The sequence below is a fragment of the Temnothorax nylanderi genome, unplaced genomic scaffold (assembly GCF_030848795.1).
Source record: "Temnothorax nylanderi isolate EJ_2023f unplaced genomic scaffold, tnyl_v1.0 TNYL_tig0189_pilon, whole genome shotgun sequence".
NCBI classification, from domain to species: Eukaryota; Metazoa; Arthropoda; class Insecta; order Hymenoptera; family Formicidae; genus Temnothorax; species Temnothorax nylanderi.
Window position 1 is genome coordinate 105,911 of NW_027249251.1, and position 17,679 is coordinate 123,589.

At 34.7% G+C, this 17,679-nt stretch overlaps 2 protein-coding genes across 9 annotated transcripts in view; one reads left to right on the forward strand and one right to left on the reverse strand.

Moving 5' to 3' along the window:
* LOC139778602 (secretin receptor) overlaps positions 1 to 15,617 on the forward strand; it is a 44,157-nt gene extending 28,540 nt beyond the window's left edge. For 6 of the 8 annotated variants that reach the window (XM_071716625.1, XM_071716626.1, XM_071716628.1 and 3 more), the window contains exons 4-14: positions 3,881 to 3,974; positions 6,728 to 6,834; positions 7,411 to 7,569; positions 8,931 to 9,025; positions 9,411 to 9,760; positions 10,824 to 10,954; positions 11,031 to 11,116; positions 11,289 to 11,433; positions 12,110 to 12,389; positions 13,510 to 13,673; positions 14,368 to 15,617. In XM_071716625.1, the coding sequence (XP_071572726.1) occupies positions 3,881 to 3,974; positions 6,728 to 6,834; positions 7,411 to 7,569; positions 8,931 to 9,025; positions 9,411 to 9,760; positions 10,824 to 10,954; positions 11,031 to 11,116; positions 11,289 to 11,433; positions 12,110 to 12,389; positions 13,510 to 13,673; positions 14,368 to 14,487 (1,731 nt within the window). In that variant the 3' untranslated portion in view covers positions 14,488 to 15,617. Of the gene's footprint in view, positions 1 to 3,880; positions 3,975 to 6,727; positions 6,835 to 7,410; positions 7,570 to 8,930; positions 9,026 to 9,410; positions 9,761 to 10,823; positions 10,955 to 11,030; positions 11,117 to 11,288; positions 11,434 to 12,109; positions 12,390 to 13,509; positions 13,674 to 14,367 lie in introns of those variants that run through there. The other 2 variants (XM_071716633.1, XM_071716634.1) reach the window with 2 other exon arrangements.
* Scox (Synthesis of cytochrome c oxidase) lies at positions 15,590 to 17,630 on the reverse strand. Its single transcript, XM_071716639.1, has 4 exons — positions 17,200 to 17,630; positions 16,432 to 16,798; positions 16,113 to 16,318; positions 15,590 to 16,012 (listed from the first exon to the last, which is right to left on the reverse strand). Exons 1-4 carry the CDS (start codon positions 17,260 to 17,262, stop codon positions 15,830 to 15,832), a joined length of 819 nt encoding a protein of 272 aa, XP_071572740.1. The 5' UTR covers positions 17,263 to 17,630; the 3' UTR covers positions 15,590 to 15,829.
* Between the last annotated feature and the right edge of the window lie 49 nt (positions 17,631 to 17,679).

The following is a 17,679-nucleotide window of genomic DNA, read 5'->3' on the forward strand; positions in this document are numbered from 1 at the left end:
GTTAAAATACAACTTTGCCAAATGAAGCTATTATTAAGAATTATAAGGCATCTGAAACAGCGAAAAAATATGCAAAATATGTATATACAAAGAGTTTTAAGAGAATTTTTAAGTACTAAAAAGAATGGCTTTACTTTTTTCATTGAGTATGAAAAGTTCTACAAAAGTTTTGATATAATAAGAAGCAAAGGGAGAAAGACAGTAATATAAAAGCAGCTTGTGCTTGAAACATGCAAATAATAAATTTTTAAAAGAATACGTTTTTAAATCGTTTTTCTTAAAAATTTCAAAACAATTATTCAACACTTTTGAGAATTGCTGTTTATTATGCGCTGTTTATTATAACGCATCAATATTTATTATATATCTTTACATTTATCTTAGCAAAACAATTTCTGCCGACGGCGATGACCCTTCATATCACGTGTAACATTCGCGACACATGAGAAGGTTTATTGATTATACCGGCAGCTTCGCAAACAGTGATAAACTTTTATACGGGCTTTTATACTATTAGTTTGCTCTGATTGTTGCGGAATGAATTTGCACGAATTCAGAGACCGCAATGCGAAGGAAAAGGGGGATGCACCGCTAATTCTCCGAGCGTTATTTGCAGAGTTTATTTCGAGTACTTGACCTAGAATAATCGCGCACGTTTTATGAGATCTGTGCGCAACAGGCGACATGCGTGGGAGAGCAAGTTAGAAGGAAAATAGAAAAATTTATCGCCTCGCCTTCACGTTGAGGAGGAGGAGGAGGGAGGCACGAGGAAGAATGTGCGGCGAACTATGAAACCTTTGGAAACTTCCGGATGGATTTCTGCTTCGTATACTCGAAAGAAATAGCCGTGCAAATGGCCATAAATCGCTTTCCCACATTCTATCACTTTCTATTTCTTTTGATGAGAGTTAAAGCTACACAGTTGCTTAGGATAATGTGGATGTTTATAATATCAACCATATAACTACCCTCTGCGTAAACTTTTGTTTCAACAAGCTGTTATTATTATGCTTCATTACAATTGAGAATAACAATAATAATAATATTAATAAGTTTGATCTCAAATAAGCTGATATTATAATGTATAAATTATTTGCAAATATTATATTCACGTCCTATCACAGGGAAATATTGTACAATTTAGTTATAATTTATATATGTAACGATGCCGTTTTGCATATTAATTTGCAGCTTTGTAACCAACGGTTATATTACGTAAATGGATTCAATTATTGATTGCTGACGGTAGGTAATTCTTAACTTTGCTTTAACGTTGTTTGACAAAATGCATTGTAATAAGAATTTCTGGACAGAAATGTCCGCCTTGGTAATACAATCAGGAATATGTCGTCAGATGGGATTGTTGTGTCGCTGAAGTGAAGAGAAAACGACGGAGAGAAGCATACAAAATAATAATACAACGAAAGAAAGTGGAGTGAGCGCGTCGTAAATGTAAAATGGGAGAAGGGGTTTTGTGCATTCATAGAGATGTTTTAGACATTTCATTGGAACACGTAGAATAATGTATAACTTGGTAGCTTGAAGTTTACAGAAATATAAAACATGTCGAAGTAACGTGCAACACATAAATCATTGCAACATAATTTTATTTATATAATTATTGAGAAAGATAATTTTGTATACATTAAAAAGACCTAAATAAAACAGATTCTTCTCTATTCTAACTCTTTTTTGTTTAAATTAAATTAGATGTCTTAAAGAAATATATCATGATATAATATTCTTCAAACTAATAAACTATTATTAATACAACTTTACCGAGAAGTTTTGTTACGCACTGCCGATACTTTCAACGCAAATCTTAATTAAAAAATGGTTATTGATTTATTACAGTTTAACACAGATACGTGTTATATCATTTTTTACAATAATTTATATAATTTGTAATTTATAACACATTTAGTTTGTTAAATTTGTACGCATGGATTTGGGTCGACAGACGATTGTGATTCAGGAAGGATTCGAGTAAAACTCAAAAATATCACAACGTGACAGAACATACGAATAACACCTACATTTATTGTTCCTGAATGTTATATAATGCTTAAAGCTTAAATCATTAAAGAATTAAAAGTAGTAATAAACAACGGAAGAACAATTGATATTCGAAATCTATGCAAATTTTGTATCAGTTAATTATCTTCTAAATACACATACTACATTTCTACTTTCATTTGACCTCAAAACATAAGTATACACACATATATGCTTCTTTTAAAAATAAAAATAATAGAAGAAAAGAACTACAAGAGGTTATGGTTTTATCCTAGAAAAGTTCCATCAGCTTTACTTAAATTTACCGCAATTTAATTAATTCTCTGCTTCTTTCTAAAAATTTCTAATAGGGTTATGATATAGATAGGGGAAAAAATTCAATTAATGCTGACAAGTGATTTTGCATGCTGCAAAATAATAAGCAAAAAACGACATTACGAGCTAATGAAAACAGGAAGGTGAATTTCTTCGTAAACCCCACGCTATTTGAAAGTAAAAATTTGTTGGAAACAGCGATAAATACTTCTGGATATATGCTTAAAAATATAAATAGAAAAAAAAATATCCGATAAGCGTTTAACTCTGGCGTATATTTTTCTTCCTCGAGAAAACGAATCATGGAATTTCTCAAATTCCGTTACGGGAAGCCACAATAAAAGAGAAAAAAATGCAGTTAAAACGAGAAGATACGGCTTTACCGAGTTAAAAATCACAAAGGTGTTCATTCGGAGTGAGCTTTTCGCTTTTCGCTTTTCGCTTTCGCGTGGAAACAGGCGCGAGTTAACGTGCCTCGTGCATTTTCACGTTCCCGATGCGTTTTTCACATTTCAATATGCCGATTCGATACGCACCGATACGCAAATTAAATACGGAGACTCGAAATATTTGTGCGATAACCGTATCTCGATTTAAAGCAAAATTGTTTTATTTAACTTGATTTTATTTAAACGAATTTTCTACCTAAAATGTATGGAAAAAAAGTTGGAGAACATTTCGAACGTTTTATAAACTGGTGTTTCAGAAAAGATAGAGATGTGTGTATATTATAAGTATTTTAAATTAGCATGATATCGCGCGAGAGAACATTTCGAATAATCTGTATTCTATGATTCAGTTATATACATGGATATGAAAATATAATCGAATAAAATAAACGCACTGTGCGTACAAATAAATAAGTCGAAAAATCTTTGACCGCAATGAAATTGTTGTCGTAGTCTCTACTATAGTAATTACTTTAACTATAACGTCACTTTAACCCTATCCCTTTTAGCTATAATTTCATATTTCTGTCGATAATTCCATCACACAAATTATAGTCCTATCGTGTTACGTTATCGTCTTAAATATGAAGTATGGTTTCCATCGTACTTTGCTAGTTCGTAATCCACGTATAGATTTTCTCAAAATGTGTTGTTCCCCGAACTACGTAGTGAAAATTTAAGAGGCACGCGACTTAAATTTTGGGGAAAGATAGTCTTCAAGCAAAATTAAAAACGGAAATATATGCTCCAAGAACGATGTTCAAAATCAAACTGCGCATGAATTATTTTTATTTTTATAATTAAAAATGAAATATAATTATATGTTACATATAATAATAATAATGATAATAATAATAATCTTTATTGCAATGGAAAAGGTAAGGCATCAACATATTGTTGCTATATTAAGCCTACCTGTTAACGTACAAGATGGTATACAGTATAATAGCGATATTATATAATAAAACATTAAAGCATTAGAACATACACAGCAAAAGTACACCCGGTTGCACACTCACGTACGCACGCACGTACTCACGCAAATACGTAATATATATATACATATATATAAATTCATGTTTACATTGAATCTGTTTCAGAGAAATGATAACATCGACCGAATCCAGAAGTTGATGATCGACAGACTGGAATCAGAATCCAAGCGTTGCGATCACGGAAATATATTGGGACCAGGTAAGCAGGATGGGATAATATTTCGGAAAAATGGAACGCTCGAGAAATATCGTCGCGTGTCGAATACTATTGACATTTCGAGCGAGAGAACGATTGTGCGATGTGTCACGGGGCTGGCATGATTTCCATTAAAAAAGCGCTTCTAGTAGTAAGACTTACCATATGCTCGAACGATCTTGAATCCAACGCCTGCTGCGAATGTCACTCGCCGGCTGCTTCGTATCATTCATCATATCATAATCTCTCGGCTCTCCATTCGCGCGTCTAACCTACTCGTGTCTGTCTCTGTATTAGGTGAAAATTACGACCGATCGTTAGATGTCGACTTGTTTTAATTAATATCGCTGTATTAGTTGGATACAAAACAATAGGCGAACTACGGGCTATTTAATTATATTGGGAAGGTGACGCGGTCGATCACAAACTACGAATAATTATTATTTATAATAGGATCGTAAATAATTACACTAATTTCTCCATTATTTGGCAGCGTTACATATTAATAATATATTTCTTACGGCATTTACGTTTGTTTAAATATTATTATCGTGCTCGCATTATGTTGGCGTCATTTAAACATTTTTATGTATAAATAATAATGATACAATCAAGACTCCAAAATTCAGAAATTTTTTATTTTTCCATTTTAATTGCGTCGTAGTGAAAGAGAATTTAAATCGCGAGATCAATTCGACTTCTTTGTGTTCCTGCATGGTTCGCAGAAAACAAAATAATTTACGGTGTTTTTTTTTTAAGTATCGCGCAATTCTGATCATCAGTATTGGCGACAGTAAACAATTGAAAATCAACAGGTTATAAACTTGCATAATGCATGAATGCGGAAAGATTCAAAGATGACACGGACACGCACGATGCACGGACTAATGTTAACCGCACGCTCTCGCACGTGTCGCAGCACACGCTTCGCGTTTTCGCGCGTGTACACACGCGCGTAAGTAAACAGCATCCATAGAATGTCTCCGGAGCAATTAACGTCGCAATTAATCTCGCATTGCGATGCTGGCCCGTTCGAGCAGGTCGACAAAATCAAACGCGAAGTTTATAGTGTGCCGCCTGCCGCCATTAATTACACGAGCAGCATTGTGAATTCAGGCGAGTTTCACGAGTTTCGCATTTATTGTGTCGCCTTACAAAAGGAAGTTCCACAGAGGTGTTGCTTAACACGCAAATCGCGTTGACGATTAGTTGTTTTATTAACTTGAATCTTAATTTCCACGCGTAAATCCTTTCAATTATTAAGGCGGAACGATTAAACACATTCAGAGATCTTTCAAAAGCATTCGTCGCAGTTTGATCTATTCAAAAGAGAAGAACATTTTAAATTAATTGACGTTAAAATGGAGATAAATGGCGAAAAGCTCCGCGCGGGAAATTATTTCATCCTTTACAACCTTTACAATTATTAAAAAAGAAAACAAAAAATTTTAATGCAACTTGAAAGAATAAAGACGCGAATAATGTCGCGATGTAGATTATAGTTGACACAGTTACACGAAGTTAGAAGTACTTTTTATAATTCTACTGCTTTACATAATTCAGTTTTACTATTATTCATAATTTTATGGAGAACCTAGGTTTTAAACACGGCTCCCGATGAACCAATAAACTTTTTTAGTAGTCTTAGCAAAGTCTCGTGCATTGTCCTAATTATTATTTTAATAATTGTTTTAAATATATTTTCCCCAAACTTTCTTATGCAGCTATATAGTGTAATTACCTATACATATATTTTGTACCTTATTCGATTCAGGATTATAGATACCGAAAAAGCGAAAACGCTCTCGATACTCATACATTTTATATGCTTTTCTTCTCGCATTTTTAGTGTATTTGTTGATGTATCTATCTACTCTTATTAATATTTAATTATAATACTTTTTTCTCGCATTCTCAACAAAGTTATTATACATATGTATATAGCGCGCAAGGGAAGTATATGGTGCACGGCAGCGTAATTCACGGCTTATACGGATAACGTACGCGATAATATCGAATATTGTTTCAAGTGAATAGGGTAGCCTGCCACCCCGTGTGGCCATACTGTTCGCATACAGAGTCGTGGACCCTTAATATACATGTGATGATACAGCTAAATGCAATTCTATACGGATCTCCAGGACCTAATGGATATCCTATTCCTGTATATAAGCCGCGTGAAGCTCACCGCTAAAAGACCGGCAATCCGGATCCTGAACGAACAATCCTAATCGTTCGGTGGCCTATTATTCTCACCGCCGCGGCCGCCGCGCCGCTGCGCCGCGCCCTGCCGTTTACGATAATGGCCGATTCGCTTGACGTAACGCACAACACATTTAATAATAATACAGCGGGATATGTATAACTGGATCTGTATATCGTGACTGAAATCCCATCGTGCACTGAGGAACCAGATCTATTATTTCCATCCAGCTACTGAATCGCGCCACCAGAAATCCATGCGAATTAACATAGAATATTCATATGTACGTTTATTAAACAAATATAGTTTATAAGCGCTTTGCAAATATAAAGAACTTAATGTAAAAAATATCTACGTGGTATCTTTCCGAGTTGTAATTAAAAATTTATAAACAGGACTGTATGGACTCGAAAAAAAATAAAAACGTTGGGACAGGATATTTCCCAACCATATTTTTTCTTTGCGCGTCATATACAATAATAATAATTAGTTTGCTGCTTCAGATATCTTCGTTATTTATCTTTACGCTAATATTTCGATGCGATCTGTTCAGGCTGGTGTCCCGAGATTTGGGACAAGATACTATGTTGGAACTCGACAGCACCTGGACAACTAGCTGTTCAGCAGTGTCCCTCTTACATCGTGGGTTTCGACGCTCATGTATGTATAGTCATGTTAAATTCACCTGGATCAATCCTCGTGTAGATTCTCCGGAAACTACTTTCAATGGTAAAATTTTATTCGATGGAACAATGACCGGAACGAATTAATATTGAGATTCTCGATTCTCTTAGAACTGAGAAACTTAATTAGATCAGTTTCTCGATCTAATAACGCCGCTCTCTGATAGCTCTAAGATCCTCGTGAATCGACGATAAAATCCATTTTTCAGCTTTAAGTGATTGAAATGTCTTCGACACGGTTCGGCGACGTGTCTGAACGACTCCTCGACGAATTCGAGCTGCATTTTTCTTTGTTAGACAAAGCCTCGCTACACGTCATCTCGTTTTATAACTCTTACGTTCGCGTTTAAATACATATCTTTGCAAATAATCCGCGAATTGAAATTCTACCTTAAACAAAATTGATTTGAAACATAATTTGAAGTAAACCTCTATTTCGGTGTGCTCTCTCTCTCTCTCGTAGCTCGAGAAGCAGCGATGCCTCCCGATATTTTTGTTAACGAATAATCATTGTCGAATTGATCGAAGAAATAAGAGGGAGTGCGTCTTTCAGGCATTCACTTCGAAGCAATGCATGCCGAACGGCGAATGGTACTGGAACGCCGAAACCCATAACACATGGACCAACTATACCCAGTGCTATCGAGATTCGCTGGTCACCGTCCTGATGAACATGTCAGACGCGCATCCAAACAACGCTACTCTCATTAAGGTAAAGAAATAAGACCGTGTGACGCCAAGACAACAGTAGATTATCCGTTTCGCTAAAAAACGTAAGGATAAGTAAATTCGGAACCTTCTTTTTTGCCGGGTTTCCGCGGCACCGCCCGCGCCGCTGCGCCGCGGCCGTGTGGAAAACGGCGGAGATGAAAAGATCGATCGGATCACACGGCGACGTGACGTCAGTTGGCTCTACTCATGAGGAAATGAGAGCCGTAAACGACGTTTTGTCCAGCGGGAGGGGGATGCGTCACGACGCTTTGCACTATTCACGGGGACCCCGAGACGTTGCTGCGGAGTTAGTTTCCAGACTTGGACGATAATGAACCGAGCGGGCGAGCAAATGAGCCAATAACTTTGTCGTAACAGTGTTATCGAGGAGATCGGGCGGAAAATACTGGAAAAATTTTTTCATCAAGAGCTCTACGCTTTATTATTAAATCAGACAGAATTCGCACAAATAGCGTCAAAATTGAGGCGTCGGCTTTAAAATCCAAATTAAAGGAAATCCTATTTTTTTAGTAATCAGCTATCTTGTCTTTTTATCAACTTTTCAGTCTGTAACGATTAGTATGTAACGATATATACAGCGAAAAATAACAGAGCAAATAATTTCTCGTTATAATTTTAGAGACGTTTACTAAAATCGCTCAATAATTAAGAGGATTAAATAATTAATATATTTGAAACACAAATTGACAGCTTTAATGCAAATTTAATACAAACTTGACCATAATTTAATACAAACAAATACGATGGAAGCGTTTTGCTCAATGCGTGAATATAGGACGACTATACAAGTTTCGTACAGGAGCTTTTGTAAAGCGACGACGAAATCATAACATAATAGCAAGGGATCTCCTTGAGGATCATAAAGCTAGCATGGAAGAAAATACACATCCTAAGACAAGGAATACCGTCAATATATTGTACAGTAGAGATCTGTATAGAAGAGAATTAGAGAGGTTTATGAAAGCTATAAATTAAATACAATCTTAATTCGTAATTTGCTTTCCTAATAGAGATCATATAACGACATTGTTGCGGTAGCTTTGTCGAAGCTACCGCCAATAAATTAATTAGGAAAAGTTGCACTTGAGATTGCTTACATGTAAAAAGTCAATTTAATCATTTATTAATGTGTGTGTATACGTCAATAAATTTCCAAAATTATTTATATTTATAATTTATAATGATACTTCACAGAAATTAATTTAATTATTTTTATATTAATTTTACAATTAATTACAAACGTGCGTCACCGGTTAATTATTTTATTAATTAAATTCTCATAGGTAAATGGTAAGTCAATAATTAATTATTTCCCATTTAGAACGCAATTGCATGTTGTAGAAATTCTTCCCGATCGTCAAGACCATCTCGAAACTCGGCTACTCAATCTCGCTGTTCACTCTCATCATTGCATTTTGCATTTTGGCCGCCATCAAGTAAGTATATTTATATAAATGTAATCAACACATGATTACAAAACAAGAGGTTTTGTTGCCAACATTTTCGAGTCTCTTAATATAAAAAGACTAAAAAAATTGTCAGATATCTCTTAAAACATTTTATCGTATTTTTTATTGTTCCCAATATATCGCGTTGTAAAATAAGAAATTTAACGTCGTGGCTGCCCCTGAAAGAGCAATAAATTTTAGTGTCTTGTTTACGCTGATATAAAATCGCAAATCTTGAAGATCACCGAGATCTTTTCATCGGGGCACGATCAGTTTCGTTTCAAAGTCATATCGTACAATGTCTCATCACCGCATAAAGTCTCGCATCTCCTAATGTCCTAATCGAAACGTAATTCGCGTTGCCACGTTCAAGTTTGTCTCCCATCGGACGTAGGAAATTGCGATGCCCACGGAATATATTGCACATGCACCTGTTCGTCTCATTCGTGATGCGAGCATTCATGGCGCTACTGAAGGACGTACTCTTCGAGTCCGGCATCGGACTGGCGGAAGCCGTGATCAAAGTCAACGAGGGTTACTGGCTGCTCGACGAGAAGGAGAGCAATTGGCAATGTAAGACGTTCACCAGTCTGTGGCAGTACTTTATCCTGGCAAACTACTCTTGGATCCTGATGGAAGGTATATATCTGCACAACCTGGTCTTCCTGGCGCTTTTCACCGATTCCAATTCTAGCATCACAGGCTACGTCGTTTTCGGATGGGGTAAGTAATCTCAGAAATTACCGTTAATTCTAAAGGATTTTCGGGATTTCAATCACATATCCCTACATTAGTTGTAATTTACTTCGCGCTCTTTAATTAATATAACTATTTTATCATCTTTTAAATCTTTTTGATGCTCAATATTAAGAAAATATATCAGATAAAAACTTTCTTTAAATAAATTTGAAGAATAAAATATTGACACTTCCTTACTCAGAATTTAATCTGAGATTTAATTATCAAGATTAAAAGGCTTTGTATTTTTATATTCAAAAACGAATGAAGACGATAAAGTCGAATCAATAATTTGTTCTTATTATATTTGATTAATCTGCAAGGAGATATTCTTTTGTTTTAATAAACGTTTATATATAATTTATCTTTTTATTGTTATTTGTTCTTTATCGCGTTTAAAGATAATTAAAATATATACTTTGAAATTTCACTAGTAGAAATCAATCGTGTTTAACGTGGAACAAGAGACAGAATATAAGTCTGCTTGGTGTAAGTCTCTTCTGAAGCATTCTGACTGTCTTCGGCAATAAAGGGTAACAGGATTCCCTACAGGGAAATGTAGAATCTTTCAATTTTCAGGAATTCTCAAGAATTCTTGAAAATCACGACGGTTCTAACCGTGATTGTGCAGCGATACGAACAACATCAACAATGACATAATTTCGACTACAAAACTATGTTTTTTATTATACATATTTTTCTCCCATCTATTTTTCTCAAATAGTCATAAACGAATTTATCTTAAAATTATCTCAGGCATTTTTTTATTTTAGTTGTAAATATGTACAATATATTATTTTATATATGTATACATATACATAATGATATTTTTTAACTCTATCATTTTGAAATTATTAATTCTTAACCGATATTATATAATTTAAAAAATGTATTTGTATCTTTTTCTGTGATTATAAACTTTGGGGGAGAAATCAGAAAACACTTTGTACTAAATTATTTACTTCCTCTTGTCGTAGAGAAACTTATTATTATAAGCATAATCCATTTAATACATTTCTTATGCGATTGTCACAACTTTGCCTTACAGGTTTGCCAGCTATATTTATCTTACCCTGGGTAGTTACGAGGATCATATTCCAGGATAACTATTGCTGGACGACCAACGAGAACTCTCTCTTGTTCCTCTTCATACGGGTGCCCACGATACTCTCTATTTTGGTAAGCATGCCTCGTTGGGCTCGTAATTAATTCAGTCGCACATTAAAATTCATCTGTTCTTATCTGGCTACGCTAGATAAATTTCGTGCTTTTCATCAACATCGTAAGAGTGCTGCTGGTGAAACTCAAGTCTACCATGTCGGAAGAAACGGAAAGATACAAGTAAGCTCTGTGTGCAATGTATGTGTAACAAAAGTTATATTTACGATAGAAAAGTACAATATAATTTATAATATTATTTTCGTTTTGATGAAATTTTTATGATGAAATGATATATGCATAAAATTATTTTATATACGATTGAATATACAAGTATGTCTAATATGATAATTAGGCGATGGACTAGAAGCACATTAGTTCTGGTGCCGCTCTTTGGAGTTCACTACGCGTTCTTTATTGGGATGTCATATAGCATCGGCGTAAATGAGACCGTAGAAGTCGTTTGGCTCTTCTGCGACCAGTTGTTCGCATCTTTCCAGGTAACACGCAATTATTAATAGCACTAATCTACTTTACTGGTCGCCAAACTGTCTTAAAATTATTACGCAAGAAATCGTGCGCTCGTAACGACTTCATCAATTATGTCTCACCAACTAGCTAAGTTGATCAGTGTTGCAAAAATTGAGCTAATTAACCCATAAAGTTAAAAAAATTGAGTTAAACGCGGTATTGGAGCAGATAATTGGATAGATAATTTTATATCTTAAATTTGATACTCAGAAGTGCTGCTTACTAGTTTTATATATCTTTGAACAGTGAAATATTTAAACAGCCGCACAGATGGTAAAGTTTAGATTTTTTTAACTTAGTGTATAATTCCTTCTCTTTCTTTTTATCTCTTACTGAATTTTAATTCATTGCATTCTTTCTCTTAACATGTATTTTTTAACTAATAAAATGTAAATTTAACAAACGAACGCATGATTATTGAATGGGGAAAATAAGAAACTAAATAAAAAACTAAACTTTTGAGTGGAAGTATATTTAAATGAAATGATTAAATGATGTTTATTACATGTCTCTTTACAATTTATAATATGAAGAATGCTATAGTTTTTTAAAGGTTTGCGTTTGAGACAAGGATCCAAGCTTTTTGCTGGATGAGAATTAAGATCGACGAGCAAAAGAGCGGTATTATCTTTATGTTTCTGGAAGGGCTTTTTCGTGGCGGTGCTGTATTGCTTCCTGAACGGCGAGGTGAGAACCGAAGTATCGAGTACACTTCGCGGTATCAAGTGGATACACCGCGGGATTCGATGGGGCCAGAGACCGTCGACGCATTCGGTCAGCACGTGCAGTTGCAACAATGGCGCAAAATCCAGTCGTCGGCACTCGAGAAGGCCTAGATGGTGGAAGTCGCGCTGGAAGGCGCCCTCCTATTTTTTCCAGGATCGTGCCATTCGTCGATCCACCCACTCGATGGCGAGTACACAAGGTGTCCCCTTAAATCCTACGAAACGTCGTGTCCCTTTATGTGTGTCTCGTTCTTGTTAAGTCATGGTGTTTCGGAGCGACTTCGATTGAACTTTAATTAACCTTATCGACGTGATTGCAATTCAACGAATTGACTAAATTTTCTAAGTAAAATTCATTGTTTCTGATCTAATCTTTCTCCCCGTATATACATTAAACAAAAAATTATAATAACTATTTATATCTATATTAAGAAAATGACATAGGCATTACTCGATAATTTAATTGCCAACTAAGTTAATCGAAGTTTGATCGAAGTAACTCTCTTAACTGTTCAAACTGTTTTGATTTTAATTTTCTTTAATAAGTGATTAAAAGACGGGCTACGCTGATAATTTTAAAAAAATGATTACAAGTCTTCTGCCAAATTTTTTCCAGAATACTTTAAATAGGCTTCTATTATTTCAGAAATTCATAAAATATGAAAATACGAAACAATTGATGCATTTTTTCAATTTTGTGTAACTTAAATTAGAGCCAGTTTCACCAACGTCGATTAACTGCAACCTTCGATTAAACTCACTCTTCATCTCTTTCTAATTGTCCCCCTTAGAAAGAGACGAAGAGTGAGTTTAATTTTAATCGAAGGATACAGTTAATCGGAGATGTTGAAATCGGCCTTTAGTCGTTTTTAACTCTTCGAATAAATTATATAAATGATAGATAAATTAGGTATCGTGGTATTTAACTAATTGTAAATCGCTAAACATGTAACGTAAGTAATGGCATAACAGATTTATTTAAAAAATTCGCTACACATTGATCGACGAGAATGTTAGATACATAAGGTACGTTAAATAAGTGATACTCGAGGTCCTTTTTCTCTGTCGCCTTAGAAATCCTAAAGTGGGAATATTTCATAGCTATGCTGAAAATAATATAGCACGATACACCGTGAGAGAAGTCAGACGTCGCGACGAGTTGGCGCCCTTAAAATGACTAAATTCGAAGTCAGAGAATCCGGTCGATACCGTTGCTGCAAAGAGGAGCGTTCACTTGAATGCTCGAAATCTACCCGAGTCGCAGCGTTATGCGGTACGCAAAGTATTGCAACGTATACGACCCGCAATGCAATTTTGCAGATGTTGGAACGAGAGGAGGTAGTTTAGCGAGCAGCCGTGGCTACTTAGAGATTGCCGGTAACGGCCAGCCGCCGACGCAACCAACGACGCAGGATCATCATGCTAATCATACATCACTCATGTGCAGCAAGTACACGGATCAATCACTGCTCTCTTTCTGCTCGGTGAGTATCATCGTTTTGCGCGAGTATCCGCGAGTATCGCGTCCACTACGTAATACCCGTAATTCAGTTGCCGATAAAATTCTCTCTCTCTTTCTTTCTCTCTTTTTTTTCATCGTGCTCTGATACCATTCAACATCGCGGAATAGATACGAGACTGAACGAGAAAGCCGGGCAAGAACAATCAATCTCGAAAGCGCAAATATTTATATAGACATTTAGAGAGACGGGAAGTGATTTTTTCCAATTTGTAATTGTGTAAATAAATCAAATCAAATAATCAAATAATCATTTAAAAAATCAAACTTTTGTTATCAAACAATTTGATTTTATTACGCTTGTAAATTTATATTTATATTTAATTTAATATAGAAGAAGCAGTACAATATTTCGTAGGACTTGAAATCATTTTTATGTATATTTAATATGAGATTAAATATAAGATTTTAATATTGGGTAACACACTCTTCTAATTGCTACACTGAGAAATATATTTGACATAAGTTAAGTAACAATTAACAATGGCAATCGTCTGAATGGACAAATTAATTCATTTATTAATCGAAGGTTTATCGTGCAGATGTCCAATGTTTTTTTTTTCCCTGAGAGAGGGAGAGAGAGAGAGAGGTGATTAATTCCATTTTCCTGACCCAAAATCGCTTTCTGTTGAATTAGCGAATGATTGTCTTTCTTTTAGATGTCGGATGCGTCGGGCCCGAACGACAAAATCCGCGACCAGCATCGATGGAGCGACTCCGAGTGCTGTCACCTCGCATACGAGTTGCACAATCTACATCAGCATCGCGGACACCCGTGATAACATCCATATTTCACGATAAAAAGGAAAAAGAACGCATGTTGCTTCTCCCATAAACGTTCAACGCGCATTTAAACGAACCATCGTCCAAAAAGAAAGGGGGGATTTCTAAATCCTGCTATAAATTCTCGAAGAAGCAAAAAAATAGAGAAGGATAAAAAAAGTTGATTCCTTCGCTCATTTTCTTGCTCCGTCGCGACTTTGCAAAACGGAGAGACTGAGTTTTTTTCTTTTAGCTCTATTATATCTTTTTCAGGGATATTGTGTCATTTGCGCAGCTGTCCATATCGTAGATCTTAATTCGTGCAAGTTTATGTGTAGGATAATGTACAGACAATGTTTTTATATTTTAGTATTTTTAGGGATTTGTTGGAATTTCCGATGATCTCTCGTCGACGTACCTCGGTGTTTCGAAACGCGACGCGCCATCCGTCACCTATAAAGCTCAGTTCCGCGAAAAATGCTAAACTCGGCACACGTAGTATAAATAAATGAAAGCTGCTTGAACTTTGATACGGCCATATCATCGCGAACCATAAGCCTGTTATCAGCAATTCTATTAGCAACTATGTTGTACTGCAAACATCACGTAAACGTTAAGACTTAAGACGCTTTTGCAGGTACTTAATTTAAATACTATGAAAGTCACTCTATTTTTACATATGGCGGAATAGACTCAGGATATCACAATAATTTTCTTCGTTCATTATTTATCGTGAATATCGCGATAAAAGAGTACCAACATCGCTATTTTTTAAGCGCGCAACAATATTGAAAATCTTGTTCGACAAATTCTAGTTTTCAAGACTACTAAATATATTAAAAAATAATATGTATATGAGATAATCAATGTTTGCAAATTTCTGATTAAGGAAAGCATCGATAGCGCTGCCTATCGTGAAGAGCGTTATCAATTTTAAGATAAGAACGTTTTACTCCAAAAATAAACGTTCGGTAAAACATTTTACCTCGTAAGCTCTCTCACTACGTGTATGTAAATGTGTATATATTTGTATCAAGATCGGATATGCAAATATTTGATGTATCACTTACACAAATCAATTTAATGTATAAATTATGATACATCGATGTAAAAAGAGGATGAATATAATAAATCTTTTATTATCCAATTTCTGTACAGTTCTGTAATCAGGTTTCTACCAAGAAAATCAATTAATTTCTTTTGTATTCACATCGTGCATTAAAAAATAAATATTATTTATCCATCTATACTTTACATATATATTTATACATATGTGAAATATTAATGTACGACATACACAAATTTCCTGTAGCACAATACTGACTTAAAAATTATCTGTACATAGGAATGTCACAACGCTTATAACACTCCCTTGAGTGGCAACGATGGCAGCCAGGAAGAAGTATCGTTCTTTAACTGATCATATTTCAACTTGTTTACAATGATGCTAGTCACAATCTTCTCTACGTCGTGCGTTTGCCCATAGTAATCCACGAACAAGCCCTCTGGGTCTACCAAGTATATAATGATCGTGTGATCCACCTAGAAAAAGGAAATGCAGTATCGCAAAATCGATGATTACTAAATCGCTTGTATGATCTTTTATGTTTATTAAATTGCTTTTAATTCATGATATACTAACAATATAGTCGTCATCCTGGTCTTTAGGGCCATTACTGTAATAAACTCTGTACACCTTGCATGCTTGTCCAACTTGTTCGATACTGCCAGTGAGACCAATGATCTTATCGGAGAATTCCTTGAGGTACTTGCCGACAACGGTGGGTGTATCTCTGTCTGGATCCACTGATATGAAAATTGGTTGAATCTTCAAATTGTGTTCTTTCTCTGCAAAAACAGAAATAATGTACTTTATCGGCCCACTGCACATACAAGATACAAGAATTCGGTAGTAAGTAATAATTTTTAATTATTATAATCGATTTTAATCTAATACTTACCAAGAGTGTTTACCACGTTTACCATCTTTTCAATTTCGTCGGGACAAACATCTGGGCAGTGCGTAAATCCAAAGTATATCAACACCCATTGCCCCAAGAAATCATCAGACTTCACTATCTTTCCCTCCGTATTCACCAACTCGAATTTGCCACCAATCTTAGCTTTACCCAACTGTCGTCTTCTCTCCCGCGCCAAGGTCTTATCTTTTTCCTCTCTAAGGTGATGCAAATATAACACAAAAGCAGTACCGATAATACCGGAAACTGTCAAACTTTTCCATGTAATTGGTGATTTCTTTATTTTTGTCGGTTGCTTGGGCAAGCTAGACTGTTGACGTAATGCACTTGATGTATTTATGTATCTAAACTGAATAAACAAAAAATCATTAATTAAACGTAAAGAAAACTTCATAAAAAATTTTTTATATATTAAAGTTTACTAATAAAAAAAAAAGAATAATTTTATACAATTTTTAATTATTTCAAAAACACTAAACATAAGATCTACAAGCAATATACTAATTGTAAGTTGATATAATCATATGATCCATAATTTACATATGTCTTTTAATAATGTTGATATTTTCATAGCATTTATAATCTGATTTTCATCAATATTTCAAATAAAGACTATGAAGCTTTCATTTTTAATATAAAAATTAATAAACAAATATATCTGCAAGTTTACAGTATGCAACATTGCAGGGTGTAAAATATTATCGCTGTTTCAGAATATTAACATATAGTAGATTTTTCACGAAAAATTACCTTTGTAAAGACATTGTAATTCCTATTTAATAACGCAACGGATCTTGATAATAATGTCGACATTGCACTGATCGAAATAAACTTTTTTCAAAGAAGAGGTTATGTCACCGGTCACCGCTGGTCACCGCGCTCCGGCGTACACCGCGTAGTACACATCAGGTATTCAAAGAACATTATACATGAAAAGAGATGTCGCCATATTCCAGTAGTGTTAATTTTACCATCGATGGTAAACTTATCGGAAATCGAAAATCAATGATCAATTTTAAGTAAATTTGTGTTTTATTTAATGTTAGTAATTAAAAGTTATGCCGGCTAATTATCAGATAAAGTCATTAATAACTTTCGTTCGTTTGTAATTTCTTTTCCTACCTATTTTTTCAATCGATTAAAATATTAATTCTCGAAAATTGACAAAGTATCACAAGAAAATTTGATTTAAAAAAAAATATATATATATGTATATATATATAATTTATT

What these genes read in the sequence shown, in the direction of transcription:
- Scox (XM_071716639.1), bottom strand. Translation starts at nt 17,262, where the DNA reads ATGTCGACATTATTATCAAGATCCGTTGCGTTATTAAATAGGAATTAC. An exon ending in AAACGTGGTAAACACTCTTG is followed by an intron (nt 16,319 to 16,431) that starts GTAAGTATTAGA and finishes CTGTTTTTGCAG; the next exon opens with AGAAAGAACACAATTTGAAG. An exon ending in ACCAGGATGACGACTATATT is followed by an intron (nt 16,013 to 16,112) that starts GTTAGTATATCA and finishes TCCTTTTTCTAG; the next exon opens with GTGGATCACACGATCATTAT.